Consider the following 18336-nt stretch of genomic DNA (forward strand, 5'->3'; position numbering starts at 1 on the left):
GCCTCGGCATCACGTGACTCATGGCTTTGGCGTGCTTTTGAGCCTCCGCGAAGCGCTCAGTAATGAACTCCACGGCGTTACCAAAAAGGCCGGAGGGAGTCACAGGAGCATTCAGCAGCACTTTACGGTCAACATCCTTGAGGTCAGCTAGGTTCAACCAAAGGTGGCTCTGAAGGATGACCATAAAACCCATGACCTTACCTACAGCCTGGGCCGCTCGCTTCGTCACCATCAGCGCGAAGTCCGTCGCCGTGCGCAGATCCTTAGTGGCCTCTGCCGTGAGGGCTCCGCCCTCCGCTGCCTGCAGGAGCTTCGCCTGAAAAACTTGCAGCACTGCCATGGCGTGCAGTGCGGAAGCCGCCTCGCCATCAGATGCACATGCTTTATTGACAAGGTGGGTGGTGGTTCTGCACGGCTTTGAGGGGAGGCTGATGTCTGAGCCTATGGTCTTGGCTGCTGCAGGACACAGGTGCGCAACGACGGTCTCTTCGACTGGGGGAGAGCGCACGTACCCGTGGGCCTCTGCCCCATCCACGTGGGTAAAAATGGCCTGTGTGGCAGAGTGGACGCACGCTGATTGGGGCGCAGGCCATGTTTTCACCAGCTGCTCATGTACGTTGGGGAAAAAGGGGACCGACGTCCTCGAGTCAGCTTTCCGGGTGGACCTGAAATACCAGGAGTCAAGCTTACTCCTGGCAGGCTCCTCTGGAGGACTCCAGGTAAGCTCCAACTCCTGATCGGACTCCGATCCCGCCCAATCCTCCCTCTCCGAGGCATCGAGTCATCCCCCTCCTCCTGGCTAAAGGATACAAACTCCGCGATGTTGGAAGGAGGGCGGAAGCAGTCCTCGGGGAGTGAGACCGGGGAATGGGGCGACCGTTGGGGTTGGTGGAGCGACAAGACGACGCTCCCGTCACCGGGAGGGCCCACCAGCGGCACGCTGGCGGCAGTGGGCCTCATCCCGAATAGGCCACGAGCCAGATCACGGCGGGTCCGGAGCACGCGGGCCGGAAGGTCCGCGCAATGCCCGCAGTTGGACTCGTCCAGCGCCGCCTCGGCGTGGGCCAGGCCCAGGCAGGCGACGCAGTAGTCGTGCTGATCCGGCGGCTCTATCGGTCCCGTAACGGAGAAATATCTCCGTGATGTCTCGTGAAAGCTCGAGAGGGAACCAATTAACTGCTGGACAGTCCACCATTTTCACTCTAGCTCTGGATGTTGGAAGCTGGACCTTTTCGCAGTGGATCGCTACAGAGTGAAGGTAATTAAAACTTTGAACTGAAATGCCATTGAGAAACAGTTAGTAATCCATTTGAACGTATTTTCCCGGCGGTAACGTTTTTCTGTGCTGATTTTATCGAGCAACCCGACGGAAAGGCAAAGTTAGTGCTAATGTTTAATGTGGTTAGCGATAACAGAACCCCTGTTTAATACCATGACGTTCATTAATATTTTGCAAATTGTGTGCAATCCGTCAGGCATATTTTTTCCCTGTGTATTACGACTAATTCGTGTCAGGGAGTGACTGGTGGCGCCAACTAATGTGGGGTGAGGGAGGGGATATGTTAACATTACTTACAAAACGTCAAAATGCCTTCTGGCTGAGCTGTAAGTTATACCTTTTAAATTTGATCACAAAGAAAATACTTGTTATTTTGCAGACTTTCCCTTTCAAGATAGGTCATTCACTCGGTGGTCTTAATTGCAGCAAATGGGAAAATCCTGTCAGGGAGTGATTGGCACCCGATTTATTTGGGGTGGGGGAGGGTATGTTACAAAGGATACAAACTCCGCGATGTTGGAAGGAGGGCGGAAGCAGTCCTCGGGGAGTGAGACCGGGGAATGGGGCGACCGTTGGGGTTGGTGGAGCGACAAGACGACGCTCCCGTCACCGGGAGGGCCCACCAGCGGCACGCTGGCGGCAGTGGGCCTAATCCCGAATAGGCCGCGAGCCACATCACGGCGGGTCCGGAGCACGCGGGCCGGAAGGTCCGCGCAATGCCCGCAGTTGGACTCGTCCAGCGCCGCCTCGGCGTGGGCCAGGCCCAGGCAGGCGACGCAGTAGTCGTGCTGATCCGGCGGCTCTATCGGTCCCGTAACGGAGAAATATCTCCGTGATGTCTCGTGAAAGCTCGAGAGGGAACCAATTAACTGCTGGACAGTCCACCATTTTCACTCTAGCTCTGGATGTTGGAAGCTGGACCTTTTCGCAGTGGATCGCTACAGAGTGAAGGTAATTAAAACTTTGAACTGAAATGCCATTGAGAAACAGTTAGTAATCCATTTGAACGTATTTTCCCGGCGGTAACGTTTTTCTGTGCTGATTTTATCGAGCAACCCGACGGAAAGGCAAAGTTAGTGCTAATGTTTAATGTGGTTAGCGATAACAGAACCCCTGTTTAATACCATGACGTTCATTAATATTTTGCAAATTGTGTGCAATCCGTCAGGCATATTTTTTCCCTGTGTATTACGACTAATTCGTGTCAGGGAGTGACTGGTGGCGCCAACTAATGTGGGGTGAGGGAGGGGATATGTTAACATTACTTACAAAACGTCAAAATGCCTTCTGGCTGAGCTGTAAGTTATACCTTTTAAATTTGATCACAAAGAAAATACTTGTTATTTTGCAGACTTTCCCTTTCAAGATAGGTCATTCACTCGGTGGTCTTAATTGCAGCAAATGGGAAAATCCTGTCAGGGAGTGATTGGCACCCGATTTATTTGGGGTGGGGGAGGGTATGTTACAGAACGTTAAAATCTCATCAAATGCTTGCCACTCACATTTAAATAACATTTCAAATCCGCAACGAAATCTTACATGAATTGTCTTATAGGTGTTGTATCTTGTGCTCAAATGACGTTATAAAAAGGTCGGCCCAGCCAATATGAAAAAAGCGCGCGACTCCGTTTCTATGGCAACCGGAGCCTCTAGCTTCAGCTGCAGTAACGTGATGATTGGCCTTTTAGGTAGAAGGCGGAAATATTCCGCCATATTGCGTGTTGCACTTTTCTTCCATTCACAGTGTGTCTTGGTTTACATTTAGTTTTACTGTTAAAAAAAGCTAGTAAATGGCTTGTTTTTAATGTCTTGTCTTTTATCACCTTGTTCCTCCAGTTTGACATCTGTTTTGCTTTGTATGCTGGCTGTTAAGTAGAAGTGGTGAGTATTCCAATCTTTTATTTAATTTATTTCTAACTTCATTTTAGTTTTTTCCATTTGTATGTGCTGTATATGTATAGACAGGCTATACACTGCGAAATTAAGTTATTTGGTTAATGAAATTAATTGAAGGTTTAGCATTTATAAGTAAAATATATGTAATAGAAGTATTATTCAAAGGTTTTTTTTTAGGTGGTTGCATTTACGTGACGTCTTTCTGCTCAAAGCTTTTGTAAACTGCTTTGAATGATCTTCATCTGTGAATTTGGTGAGCATAACCCAAAAGTTTTAATCCTACTTATTTATACTTGTCATTTTACCTTTTAAAAAAAATACTAGTTTTTAACTATCCATTTCTTTTGAACAAAACCGTTTCAGAAATGTCATGTTTTAGATTGTAGGTCGTCTTGTACACTGTCAAGGACAAAGCTAACCAGCAAAACTTTATATCAAAAGCATCCTAAATGTTAGGAGTTTTTAGGTTTCCATGAGCAATCCAGTTATTTATATAGATCAGTGGGGGTAAAAATGTATTTAAAAAAAAACCCTCTGCTCTGCTTGTCACCCTTGGCCAGGACGATGATGTCGATATTGGACGAGAATGTATTATCAAGGGGGTCTGCGTATACCTCAACGAGGATCCAGACAATTTAGTGAAAGAGTATGTGGTAAGTACAATTATAAAGGTTCATTAATTTAGATCTGTCTTTCATAAACAAATAATTGCATAAAAAAACCACCCGCTACTTAGATTATTGATCAGTCCCTCCAGGATTTTGCGGGACCTTTTTTTCTTATTTCTGGCCTAAAATGACTGAAATTGCAGCATCTTTTCTCAAAATTTGCGGTGATATTTGTGGCATTTCTTGTTTTGCAGTGTAAAAAAACCCACTTGAAATGGTTCTAAACAGTACCAAATTAGGGTTCTTCGGAACACTTTTTGGTGCTAAATAGAACCCTTTTGATGTAGGTCGTCTTGTACACTGTCAAGGACAAAGCTAACCAGCAAAACTTTATATCAAAAGCATCCTAAATGTTAGGAGTTTTTAGGTTTCCATGAGCAATCCAGTTATTTATATAGATCAGTGGGGGTAAAAATGTATTTAAAAAAAAACCCTCTGCTCTGCTTGTCACCCTTGGCCAGGACGATGATGTCGATATTGGACGAGAATGTATTATCAAGGGGGTCTGCGTATACCTCAACGAGGATCCAGACAATTTAGTGAAAGAGTATGTGGTAAGTACAATTATAAAGGTTCATTAATTTAGATCTGTCTTTCATAAACAAATAATTGCATAAAAAAACCACCCGCTACTTAGATTATTGATCAGTCCCTCCAGAATTTTGCTGGATCTTTTTTGATAATTTCTGGCCTAAAATGACTGAAATTGCAGCATCTTTTCTCAAAATTTGCGGTGATATTTGTGGCATTTCTTGTTTTGCAGTGTAAAAAAACCCACTTGAAATGGTTCTAAACAGTACCAAATTAGGGTTCTTCGGAACACTTTTTGGTTCGAAATAGAACCCTTTTTATAAGGTTCCATAAAGAACCATGCTTTGAAAGTGCTACAAAGGACCTCAATAGTGTGATAAATAACCTTTTTAAGAATAGTGTATTTTCATTAATATTAATATATTTGTATCTTTATACTATTAATATTATAATTTTTTTATTGGCCTAGTCTGATAATGTCTTCTACCTCTAATATCCTCTAATATGGTTTTACATTTAAAAAAAAAAAAGCGAGCAGGGGATTTGTTGAATGAGTAGCTGTGTAGCCTATACTGTATGACAGCTGGTGAAATAAACCCACCTGCCAGTAAATTCGAGCAACGTTCTGAGTGGCTGTATAAGCTACAAACAAGTAGAAAATAATTTATTTGTGGATTATACAACAGCAAATAGGAAAACGGACAAAACCGAAAAGGTAAGAAGGGATATTTGAGAAAAGAGAATAGCGGAACTAAATTTCCCCCCGAGTCACGTGATTTTCTTGGCCTTGTCTTGTTCTCATTATATACAAGTTCACATTCTTCATTAGATCTACATTATTAATTGATTGAAATTAATTTTTTAAAAATATTCCCAGAGAAGTGCCCAATGTTCTGTTAAATCTAATTTTGTCTGTGCATTCTGCAGACTGCTGACGAAGCCTTCATCCAAAAATCCAATGAGACCACCACAGTGGGAATCTACATCCTTAAATTTCATGACGGATCTCAGGACATCGGGATTGGTCCTTGAAGGCCAGAATGTCTGGCAAGGCTTGGACAACTTTGCATTAGCTACGGCAATGCTTTTTGGTCTAATGTATGCTTTAAATCTCAACTACCCACCTGAAATGAAATATACCTTTGATGTACTGCAGAAAGAAGTCATGGAGCTGGAAGGCTGCACTCTTATCAAAGAAAGCTCAAGTTCTTAGAAACAGACTCTATGAGTGAACTGTTTCCATGGTACGGCAGGTACTTCCTCTTGGAATAAGGACCACTGTTTCTTTTATTATTTCACACACACTCTCAAAGAAAACGCCTCAGGTTACGTATGTAACCCTAGTTCCTCGAGGGAACGAGACGCTGCGTCAAGAAACGCTAGGGGAACGCCGTTCAGCGTGACGGGCTCTGAATTTCGTGTGTAATCAGACCAATAGATGGGCGAGACGTCACGGCGGGTGACGTAATGACCAGGAGGCTATAAAAGCACGTGCGGTGAGACCAGCGTCAGCTCAAGGAGTGAAGCAAGCACTGGCAGGGACGCCGGAAGGCTGGCACCGAGACGCAGCGTCTCGTTCCCTCGAGGAACTAGGGTTACATACGTAACCTGAGGCGTTCCTCTTCAGGAACTCGAGCTGCGTCGAGAAACGCAAAGCTCATTTCTGTAGCACATGCTCAGTGAAAAAATGTATTGTACTTTGGACTACTTTATACTCCTCATTACTGTTAACCTTTTCCAGAACACCTGTTTGATGGTGTCTTGTCATTTACTTAATGTTTGTTTTATTGCATTTTACTATACCTAAATGATCTAAAGACAAGAGGATATGCTGTCATTGTTTGTAGTCATTCGTTCTTGGAATGCAAGCAGTTTTTAACTTCACACAGAGAAAGCTTATTTCTGTAGCACATACTCGGTGAAAAAAATAATTGTACTGTTAAAAATAATACAGAGATTTGATGTGTCTTATGCTTTTAAAACAAAAACGTCTAGAGAAGCTTTGGACTACTTTATACTCATCAACTTACCACAACACCTGTTTGAAAGTGTCTTGTCTTTTACTTAATGTTTGTTTTGTTTACTCTCTCTGAGTTGTCTAATGACGGGATATGCTGTCATTGTTCGTAGTCATTCATTCATGAAATTTAAGCAATTTTTTATCTTAACAGAACGTTTCTGTAGCACATACTGTGTGAAAATGTATTGTACTGTTAAAAATACAGTGAATTGATTCAAGAAATGTTTTTGCTTGTCTTTTTAAAACTGTATCGTATTAATGTTGTAGCTAAGACTAGTAGATGTACAAAATACATGTATTTATGAAAGTCAGCTTACAGTATTCTAAAACTAGAACTAACCAGGATAGTTTTATTTATTGTGAAACCACTGCATATATGAATGAAAGACATTAAAATCACATTTGTTTAACAAACATAAATTATGTAGCTTTAACATATATAAATCATGTTCATTTAAACAAATTATGAAGCTTTAACATGTATAAATCATGTTCATTTAACAAACAAATTATGAAGCTTTAACATTTATAAATCATGTTAATTTAACAAACAGAAAGTATATAGCTTTAACATATTTAAATCATGTTCATTTAACAAACATAAGTTATGTAGCGTTAACATATAAAAATCATGTTGAGTAAATCTAACTTTAATATGTGCAACCGATGTACATATTTTTATGTTAATCCAACAGGTTTTTTTTTTCAGTGAAGTATTTAATAATGTGAGAAAGTGAGAAACATCAATACAATTTGCACCAACTACAGACGGTTATCTTCACACTTCAGTAATCAGAGTAGATGTTCATATGATCATATGATACAAGTCGGGTTTACTGTTCATCTCTTGTAAATGGAAATTCATTGTCTTGCCCTGGGACTCTATGAATCACTCGACAGGGCCTAGTGAACAAGACTGAGAATTTAGAGCAACAGTCTCATACGGGCAGGACTGAGTTAAATGACAAAAGCAAACCATGGGAAATAGCTGCCCATAATGTAAAAGTAGCCCTGGTATCTAATTTTAGACCTGGTATGAGGATGCTACATGCATAAACCACTCATGTAAACAAATAGAGCAGAATATATATCTTGTCACTACAGTATATGTGTAACACAGCTTGATTGCACTGTTTTATACAGTAAATCCTCTATTTGATGAAGAAATGGCCCTTGGTGGAAGTTTTTTTATTTTAATAAAAGCGTAATCATTGATGTGGAAGAACAATTGAAGAAGTTCAGCTTAAGAAGCACAAAGGAAGTGGCATAGTTTTGGCAGGTGCCACAGATGATAACTAGACTGTCAAGTTTATGTCTGTTGTGGTTACACCCTGCAACCGCACTGTGAAATATTGAGAAAAAAACTGACAAAGATAACAACTGAAATTGAAAGAAAAATTAAACCAAATGAACAAAATAAATCAAATGATTTAAATCAAACAAATGAATTAATAAATAATAAAACAAAATACATAATGTTTTCATTCAACATATATATTGTGTATAGTTATATTACAAGCTGAACAAGCACATTTATAATGTATTTGAATGTATTTCTAATTGCATTATACTCTTTTACTAATTGTCCTGACCCCATCATTTATTGTACATAATGTATCTAATGCAAGGCCAAGAGAATTTTAAAGGCAGTTAATGTGGCGTTCCCCTTCTGGGACATTAAAGATAAAGTGAGTGGCTGAAATAAAAGCACACCCTTCAAAGTTCTTCCCATACTGTGAGCTGTGATGAGGAAGGCACACAATGTGTGAAGCCTATGCTCCCTGCTGTTTCTCTAGACCTCCCCAATTCTCTTTGCTTCATTACACTCTTTTTGTGACCAAATAAACTTTGACCAATTTGTATTTTCACCTTTAGTGCTATTCAGCTACTGTTCAGGTGAGAGCTAAAGGGATTTTGACACACATATCCCGACTGTGAATTTGTTTGTGCATTGTGCCTCTTCACCACAACATTTGCCCTCTTATTATTGCATTATGTGTAATTTATATAGATGCTCTGCATCCACTCCAGATGACAGTAGTTGATCAAGCAACTGGATAGAAGCCTTGCTTAGAGGAAGTGAGAACAAGAAAGAGAGAGTGTGAGAAGTGAGCACCAAATAAAGATTTGGACAGCAGTAATCTTTGTATTAAAGCAATTAAAACTGAATTGAAATTGCCTGTGTAGGAACTACACACAAAACTATATGTTCAAGTATGTATTGTATAAAGTAACAGTAAGTATGAATTATTGCCGGTGAATTACTGCAACATTACATATTATGTAAACGCACATCAGGTTGCAAACAGGCCGTTCAAAATCAACACTGTATGCAGATGTAAAATCTCTTTCCAAGTTATGTAATATGTGAAAAATCTGTTGTTGGACAAAACTGAAGTTGACAAGCACTTGGAATTACACAAGATGTACTTCTGTAATTGGTCTATTTGAGCTATCATGTACAGAGATGGAGAGCATGGTTACTGTGGGCTTATTGTTTTGTTGTTTTGTGTTAATGCAAAAACATTTTAAGGAATATTTTCAGTGTCACTTAACCTTTTTTTGTGAAAATGAGGGGTATTCCAAATACATCACACATTTTACCCATATTTTGCAAGATAGAAAAAAACACACATTAAAAGACAAAGACATTAAAAATTATTAAAGGGATAGTTCACTCAAAAATGAAAGTTGTCATCATTTACTCACCCTCAAGCTGTTCCAAAATTAATTAAATGCATTACCAGTTATATTATAAATGCATTACCAGCAAATCAATTAAATGCATTACCAGTTATATGTAATGTCATAGGTGAAACATAATTCAAATAAATACAAAAAGTCTGCAGTTCCAGAAAAAATAAGTGCATTCCATTTTTTTTATAAGACCTACGATAATATCTTATTTACTCCAATGCACTTTGCGCTGCTATGCAAATAATTTTGACTTTCCACTGATTTAAGCCTATCCATATGCACAGCAGTCAGTTCTCCAATATAGCCAAAGCCAGCGGTCTCCTCCCCACGAGTGATGAAACCCCCCTCCCACTTCAAGCTGTAACATTCAAGTGACCAATCAGTGCTGAAATCTTTCTACCGCGTGACTATTCACGAGCATTGGGAAGCGTCCATAGGCGGGGACAATAGTGGGCCTGGCTCGTGTGTGTGGTTGTGTAGGTAAGCCTTGGATGAGATTTTGTCAGTTTTCTGCATTATTACTTGACTATTTGGGTGTTTAATATTAATTCGCTATGTCCATGTAAGCAGACTTGGCGTTTAGAACCCATGTCTTTATTGTATACTTTTACTTTAAGCCTCATAGCGCTGGAATAACAGTTTCCTGTGTGAAAGTAACCGCCTAGATGATAGCAGCGGTCATTTCTCCTTTGAATAAAATCAGTTTGGCTATACATATGCCATTTTGTATAGAACTCACAGACCTCTTTTGACTTTTTACAAGTCTCTGAAAAATCTTTATATTTGAATAGACTTGTTATATAATTGTTTTAAGTGTGAAATTCCGAATTTATTAGACGCATTGTTAAACTGACTCTACTGAAAGGCAAAAGTGTGTCCTCAGATGATTGTTATAATGTTACATTGATGTATTACAATCGACAAAAGTTCACAAGCTCTTAACTGACAGTGTGTATATATGGCTGTATATCTTTTATTGTAATTATTCAATGTGCTTTCATATAGTATACATTACAAAACACTTCCGAAATGTAATTTTATAACAGGTTGGTTTGTTATTTTCCCCTCAGACTCGGAGTAGTTGTTTTGGACTGAATATCTCCACACCTTATTTTTTTGGACCGCTTCATTCACAGATGTTACATCATATTCCACTGGATACTTACATGGAATAGTTCTGGATCCAACTCATATTTGTTTCTTTCTTCATGGATGACATGGCTTTTGAAGGACCGTGATTTTTCATAAGTGTTTGCAAACTCGTGGGAAATTGTAAACAAAGTTACTGTTGAAGTGAAGTTTCATTCCAAAGATGGATCAGCAGGCTGCTGGAGGGGAGGACCCAAATAAACCCTCCAAAAAGAAAACCAGCGAGGACGAGAGCAAAAACAAAAAACTGGTATGTATTTAATTTTCAGGATTAATTTTGTTGTTGTTATTTCTTAGTTATGTAAAATTAAGTGGGAGATTTTTCAGCAACATGTGTGTCGCATGTGCTTGTAGAAGAAAAAATTATATATATATATATAACAAACTGACACCAACTTATGCAAAAATCTGCATTTTTGCTGAAAAGAAATGCCAAATGCCTATAAACAACTCATTGTAGAAGTTGGTGTCAGCTTGTAATTGTTAAAATCATTGTTTACACACATTCATGAGGCACACAAAAGGCCCCCTTTTTGTGCAGTGACCCTGACAAAAAAAATTTCCACACCCTACTTGGCTTTTCTACCTCTAGTGTCCATTCGGACAAATAGCAGTGAAGAATTTGACCATTTTTGTTATATCGATCAACAAAGTTTCTCTCAAACTTGGAGCATGCTTTCACTGCAAAGATTAACCAGCTTATGCTTTTAAAACAAAAACGTCTAGAGAAGCTTTGGACTACTTTATACTCATCAACTTACCACAACACCTGTTTGAAAGTGTCTTGTCTTTTACTTAATGTTTGTTTTGTTTACTCTCTCTGAGTTGTCTAATGACGGGATATGCTGTCATTGTTCGTAGTCATTCATTCATGAAATTTAAGCAATTTTTTATCTTAACAGAACGTTTCTGTAGCACATACTGTGTGAAAATGTATTGTACTGTTAAAAATACAGTGAATTGATTCAAGAAATGTTTTTGCTTGTCTTTTTAAAACTGTATCGTATTAATGTTGTAGCTAAGACTAGTAGATGTACAAAATACATGTATTTATGAAAGTCAGCTTACAGTATTCTAAAACTAGAACTAACCAGGATAGTTTTATTTATTGTGAAACCACTGCATATATGAATGAAAGACATTAAAATCACATTTGTTTAACAAACATAAATTATGTAGCTTTAACATATATAAATCATGTTCATTTAAACAAATTATGAAGCTTTAACATGTATAAATCATGTTCATTTAACAAACAAATTATGAAGCTTTAACATTTATAAATCATGTTAATTTAACAAACAGAAAGTATATAGCTTTAACATATTTAAATCATGTTCATTTAACAAACATAAGTTATGTAGCGTTAACATATAAAAATCATGTTGAGTAAATCTAACTTTAATATGTGCAACCGATGTACATATTTTTATGTTAATCCAACAGGTTTTTTTTTTCAGTGAAGTATTTAATAATGTGAGAAACAGGCCCAGATCAATACAATTTGCACCAACTACAGACGGTTATCTTCACACTTCAGTAATCAGAGTAGATGTTCATATGATTATAAGTCACAAGTCGGGTTTACTGTTCATCTCTTGTAAATGGAAATTCATTGTCTTGCCCTGGGACTCTATGAATCACTCGACAGGGCCTAGTGAACAAGACTGAGAATTTAGAGCAACAGTCTCATACGGGCAGGACTGAGTTAAATGACAAAAGCAAACCATGGGAAATAGCTGCCCATAATGTAAAAGTAGCCCTGGTATCTAATTTTAGACCTGGTATGAGGATGCTACATGCATAAACCACTCATGTAAACAAATAGAGCAGAATATATATCTTGTCACTACAGTATATGTGTAACACAGCTTGATTGCACTGTTTTATACAGTAAATCCTCTATTTGATGAAGAAATGGCCCTTGGTGGAAGTTTTTTTATTTTAATAAAAGCGTAATCATTGATGTGGAAGAACAATTGAAGAAGTTCAGCTTAAGAAGCACAAAGGAAGTGGCATAGTTTTGGCAGGTGCCACAGATGATAACTAGACTGTCAAGTTTATGTCTGTTGTGGTTACACCCTGCAACCGCACTGTGAAATATTGAGAAAAAAACTGACAAAGATAACAACTGAAATTGAAAGAAAAATTAAACCAAATGAACAAAATAAATCAAATGATTTAAATCAAACAAATGAATTAATAAATAATAAAACAAAATACATAATGTTTTCATTCAACATATATATTGTGTATAGTTATATTACAAGCTGAACAAGCACATTTATAATGTATTTGAATGTATTTCTAATTGCATTATACTCTTTTACTAATTGTCCTGACCCCATCATTTATTGTACATAATGTATCTAATGCAAGGCCAAGAGAATTTTAAAGGCAGTTAATGTGGCGTTCCCCTTCTGGGACATTAAAGATAAAGTGAGTGGCTGAAATAAAAGCACACCCTTCAAAGTTCTTCCCATACTGTGAGCTGTGATGAGGAAGGCACACAATGTGTGAAGCCTATGCTCCCTGCTGTTTCTCTAGACCTCCCCAATTCTCTTTGCTTCATTACACTCTTTTTGTGACCAAATAAACTTTGACCAATTTGTATTTTCACCTTTAGTGCTATTCAGCTACTGTTCAGGTGAGAGCTAAAGGGATTTTGACACACATATCCCGACTGTGAATTTGTTTGTGCATTGTGCCTCTTCACCACAACATTTGCCCTCTTATTATTGCATTATGTGTAATTTATATAGATGCTCTGCATCCACTCCAGATGACAGTAGTTGATCAAGCAACTGGATAGAAGCCTTGCTTAGAGGAAGTGAGAACAAGAAAGAGAGAGTGTGAGAAGTGAGCACCAAATAAAGATTTGGACAGCAGTAATCTTTGTATTAAAGCAATTAAAACTGAATTGAAATTGCCTGTGTAGGAACTACACACAAAACTATATGTTCAAGTATGTATTGTATAAAGTAACAGTAAGTATGAATTATTGCCGGTGAATTACTGCAACATTACATATTATGTAAACGCACATCAGGTTGCAAACAGGCCGTTCAAAATCAACACTGTATGCAGATGTAAAATCTCTTTCCAAGTTATGTAATATGTGAAAAATCTGTTGTTGGACAAAACTGAAGTTGACAAGCACTTGGAATTACACAAGATGTACTTCTGTAATTGGTCTATTTGAGCTATCATGTACAGAGATGGAGAGCATGGTTACTGTGGGCTTATTGTTTTGTTGTTTTGTGTTAATGCAAAAACATTTTAAGGAATATTTTCAGTGTCACTTAACCTTTTTTTGTGAAAATGAGGGGTATTCCAAATACATCACACATTTTACCCATATTTTGCAAGATAGAAAAAAACACACATTAAAAGACAAAGACATTAAAAATTATTAAAGGGATAGTTCACTCAAAAATGAAAGTTGTCATCATTTACTCACCCTCAAGCTGTTCCAAAATTAATTAAATGCATTACCAGTTATATTATAAATGCATTACCAGCAAATCAATTAAATGCATTACCAGTTATATGTAATGTCATAGGTGAAACATAATTCAAATAAATACAAAAAGTCTGCAGTTCCAGAAAAAATAAGTGCATTCCATTTTTTTTATAAGACCTACGATAATATCTTATTTACTCCAATGCACTTTGCGCTGCTATGCAAATAATTTTGACTTTCCACTGATTTAAGCCTATCCATATGCACAGCAGTCAGTTCTCCAATATAGCCAAAGCCAGCGGTCTCCTCCCCACGAGTGATGAAACCCCCCTCCCACTTCAAGCTGTAACATTCAAGTGACCAATCAGTGCTGAAATCTTTCTACCGCGTGACTATTCACGAGCATTGGGAAGCGTCCATAGGCGGGGACAATAGTGGGCCTGGCTCGTGTGTGTGGTTGTGTAGGTAAGCCTTGGATGAGATTTTGTCAGTTTTCTGCATTATTACTTGACTATTTGGGTGTTTAATATTAATTCGCTATGTCCATGTAAGCAGACTTGGCGTTTAGAACCCATGTCTTTATTGTATACTTTTACTTTAAGCCTCATAGCGCTGGAATAACAGTTTCCTGTGTGAAAGTAACCGCCTAGATGATAGCAGCGGTCATTTCTCCTTTGAATAAAATCAGTTTGGCTATACATATGCCATTTTGTATAGAACTCACAGACCTCTTTTGACTTTTTACAAGTCTCTGAAAAATCTTTATATTTGAATAGACTTGTTATATAATTGTTTTAAGTGTGAAATTCCGAATTTATTAGACGCATTGTTAAACTGACTCTACTGAAAGGCAAAAGTGTGTCCTCAGATGATTGTTATAATGTTACATTGATGTATTACAATCGACAAAAGTTCACAAGCTCTTAACTGACAGTGTGTATATATGGCTGTATATCTTTTATTGTAATTATTCAATGTGCTTTCATATAGTATACATTACAAAACACTTCCGAAATGTAATTTTATAACAGGTTGGTTTGTTATTTTCCCCTCAGACTCGGAGTAGTTGTTTTGGACTGAATATCTCCACACCTTATTTTTTTGGACCGCTTCATTCACAGATGTTACATCATATTCCACTGGATACTTACATGGAATAGTTCTGGATCCAACTCATATTTGTTTCTTTCTTCATGGATGACATGGCTTTTGAAGGACCGTGATTTTTCATAAGTGTTTGCAAACTCGTGGGAAATTGTAAACAAAGTTACTGTTGAAGTGAAGTTTCATTCCAAAGATGGATCAGCAGGCTGCTGGAGGGGAGGACCCAAATAAACCCTCCAAAAAGAAAACCAGCGAGGACGAGAGCAAAAACAAAAAACTGGTATGTATTTAATTTTCAGGATTAATTTTGTTGTTGTTATTTCTTAGTTATGTAAAATTAAGTGGGAGATTTTTCAGCAACATGTGTGTCGCATGTGCTTGTAGAAGAAAAAATTATATATATATATATAACAAACTGACACCAACTTATGCAAAAATCTGCATTTTTGCTGAAAAGAAATGCCAAATGCCTATAAACAACTCATTGTAGAAGTTGGTGTCAGCTTGTAATTGTTAAAATCATTGTTTACACACATTCATGAGGCACACAAAAGGCCCCCTTTTTGTGCAGTGACCCTGACAAAAAAAATTTCCACACCCTACTTGGCTTTTCTACCTCTAGTGTCCATTCGGACAAATAGCAGTGAAGAATTTGACCATTTTTGTTATATCGATCAACAAAGTTTCTCTCAAACTTGGAGCATGCTTTCACTGCAAAGATTAACCAGCTCAGCCAGCGTTCTCTGATGGAGCTGTTGAACCTATCAGCGTATTACTTCACAGGACCCTGAACCTCGTGATAATGTGCTGTCAGAACACTCTGTGAGTTTCAGTGGGGTCTGGAGTAGTGTTTGTTGTGATAGTGCTGAACCTTTGTGGATGGTTACGCTTATCTCAAAGGCTTAGTAGTGAAACTAGAACTGTTTGTTTCAGTTCTTGCTGGCTGCCTTTTTGAAAGTTTTATAACGTTGTTGAAAGTTTGCTGACCTCAGGGCGAAGAAAGGCCCATGTGATACATGATGAAGTTATTTGTCTGTTGTGTACTGTTGTTGTCCAGCCTCAAGCTTATCAGTAGTGTCATGTGATTTTTAAGAAATATAACTGAAGGCGTCAGTACTAGTAACGGAACAGTATGTTGGTTAGTAGTGCATGTTAGGCATTTGTCAACTGTTTGATACAGAGCCAAGTATTTTAGTATTACTTTGTCATACCTGTGTCTTGCACAGCCTTCTCATATTTCATATGCCACTTTTAGTGACCTGAGATTAGTTTGCTTTGACTTCTAAATATGTAATGCTGGTTACTGGATGTAGGACAGGCTATTTCAAGGTGCCTCCTCATGCATGTATTAATTACTTGACAAGACTGCCTCACTTCCCAAAAGTTGTGGCCTTGCCTGCAAACGTAACAAAGCTGTCTGAAGTTCATTAAGTCATCTTGATAGGTCTCGGACAGAGCTTATCGTCACAGCAGGGTTCCAGATCAAGCGAGGTGAATGAGTGTCTAAGTCTGTGTAATCCACATATGCATAGTAACTTTGCTAAACAGCTTGTATCCAGTTAAATGAGTGTGCCCTGTACCAGCTTCATAATGATGGCACTCTTTTGGGAGCTGCAGGAATCCATCCTTTTATGAGCTCCATTTGCTTTGTGGAATGTAAACCTTCGTAAGCCAGATGGAGACTTTCTGATTGCTGTAGTTGAATGGTGCCCTGAAAGTAGTCTGGTATGGATACTACAACTAACTTTTTGTGTCCCAGGCTGCCTCAAATTCTGAGGAATATGGGTATGTTGTAATACTTCATGATTAGTTAGTGTTTAAATCCTCTTATTCCCAAGGAATGGCTAGGAAGTCACCACGAGTGTAGCGAATGTGGCTTGTGCAGTTGAAAACACCCCACATTTTGTCTACTAGTGCAGTGGTTCTCATCTAGGGGCCCACAGGCCTGCTGGGGCCGCGGTTTAAAACATAAAAGTGTTTGTTTAAAGTAACACAAAGCTTTAAAATAAGTTAAAACAGCAACTCAACAACCGTCATTTTTATTTAAGAACCATGCTTCCACAGTCTTGGAAAACCTGGATACCTGGATTTATGTATTTTAATATTTACTATTGTATAAAAGTTTGGGTATGGAAAGCTAATTTTTTATTTTGAAAAAAGTGTCTTACATTCAGTAAGGCTGCATTTGTTAAAAAATACAGTAACAACAGTAATATTATGAAATACAATTTACAATATCTATTTACTCTTTTATTATTTTAAAATGTAATTTATTCCTGTGATGATAAATCTTCATATTATTATTCTAATATGAAGATTTGGCGCTCAATAAATGTTTCTTTTCATCAATGTTGAAAACAGTGTTTATTCTTTCTTTTTATCCTGAATTCTTTCAAAAGAACAGCACTTATTTGTAAAAAAAAGAGAAAAGATGTTTTGTAACAATGTAAGAGTCTTTACTGTCACTTTTGATCAATTTTAATGCATACTTGTTGAATAAAAGTATTCGGCCTCTTTTCTTTCCAAAAAAAAAAAATCTAACTGATTCCAAACTTTTGAACAGTAGTGTAAATGTTTGTAGTTATTTTGAGCTCTATGAGCTCTAAAAAATAATGGGTGGAAATCTCTGAGAAATTGCTATTTGTAAATAGAAATATACTACATCTCATAATCATTTTAATATATTGTCACTGTTGGTTGCAAACAAGCAGCTTTGTCACAGCAGAAGTACCAGAAATATTGAGGGCCCCTTGTCAAAAAGGAAAAAAAACACATTAGTGGATGTTGAGGCTTCCACACACTCACACATACTCAGACCTCAACACTGATGTCACTCTCTCTTATACTAGTGAATAATCTCACTGATCTGGTGCCAGGCATGTTCTCTGTTGCCTAACTTTTCTGTGTACATGAGAAGTCCAAAACTTCTGCTGTTGCACAATAGCTTTCGGCAAAATTGAGGAAGTCATCCACCAGAAGGGTGGTCATGTTTAAAATGATCCAGTCTTTTTAGATTTCTCTGAGCAACAAATTAGTCTCCAGCATCTATTATGGTAAAAGGCAGGGAATGCAAGTGTTTGTTGAGTAGATGTATAACAGTGACATTGACATATTTGGTTGTAGAGAAAATGGAGTGCATATCTATGACAGCTTAAAGTGGGGCGGCTCTTAATGACAGGAGGGAAGGATAATACTTAATGTAACAAAGTTTTTAATCACTGGTAAGAGGGGATTCAGAGTGAAATAACCGCATATCAGGAAATGTTAAGAGTGATCACAGATTCTATTAAATGTTTTTGATACACTGCAAATATTTAAGCAGCGACCTAAAGTCACACTTACAGTAACTTGTATCCACAAAGCAACCAGAAGTCATTCATTATCAGTGGGAGTTGGTGATTTAAGTGACAGCTTTTGTTTGTGACAGAATGTAGGTGTGTCTATCAACTTAACACGTAGTTGGGACAAGTAATTTTGCTGTTTCATGTGATTTGTCTGGATATAATAAATGGTGCATGGAAAATTGTGT

At 37.9% G+C, this 18336-nt stretch overlaps 1 protein-coding gene and 1 long non-coding RNA gene across 2 annotated transcripts in view; both read left to right on the forward strand.

Annotated features, from left to right (window-relative positions):
- The first annotated feature begins 2163 nt into the window (after positions 1 to 2163).
- On the forward strand, positions 2164 to 5388 carry LOC107554839 (uncharacterized). Its single transcript, XR_001605108.1, has 4 exons — positions 2164 to 2230; positions 3116 to 3160; positions 3353 to 3428; positions 5302 to 5388. It is a non-coding gene; the product is annotated as an uncharacterized lncRNA (long non-coding RNA).
- An 8712-nt stretch (positions 5389 to 14100) lies between these two features.
- LOC107554827 (protein diaphanous homolog 2-like) overlaps positions 14101 to 18336 on the forward strand; it is a 187513-nt gene continuing 183277 nt past the window's right edge. The window contains exons 1-2 of the mRNA XM_016237458.1: positions 14101 to 14168; positions 14759 to 15087. Of these exons, the coding sequence (XP_016092944.1) occupies positions 15001 to 15087 (87 nt within the window). The 5' untranslated portion in view covers positions 14101 to 14168; positions 14759 to 15000. The remainder of the gene's footprint in view (positions 14169 to 14758; positions 15088 to 18336) is intronic.

The sequence above is a fragment of the Sinocyclocheilus grahami genome, unplaced genomic scaffold, assembly GCF_001515645.1.
Source record: "Sinocyclocheilus grahami isolate Dianchi unplaced genomic scaffold, SAMN03320097.WGS_v1.1 scaffold515.1, whole genome shotgun sequence".
Lineage (NCBI taxonomy): Eukaryota > Metazoa > Chordata > Actinopteri > Cypriniformes > Cyprinidae > Sinocyclocheilus > Sinocyclocheilus grahami.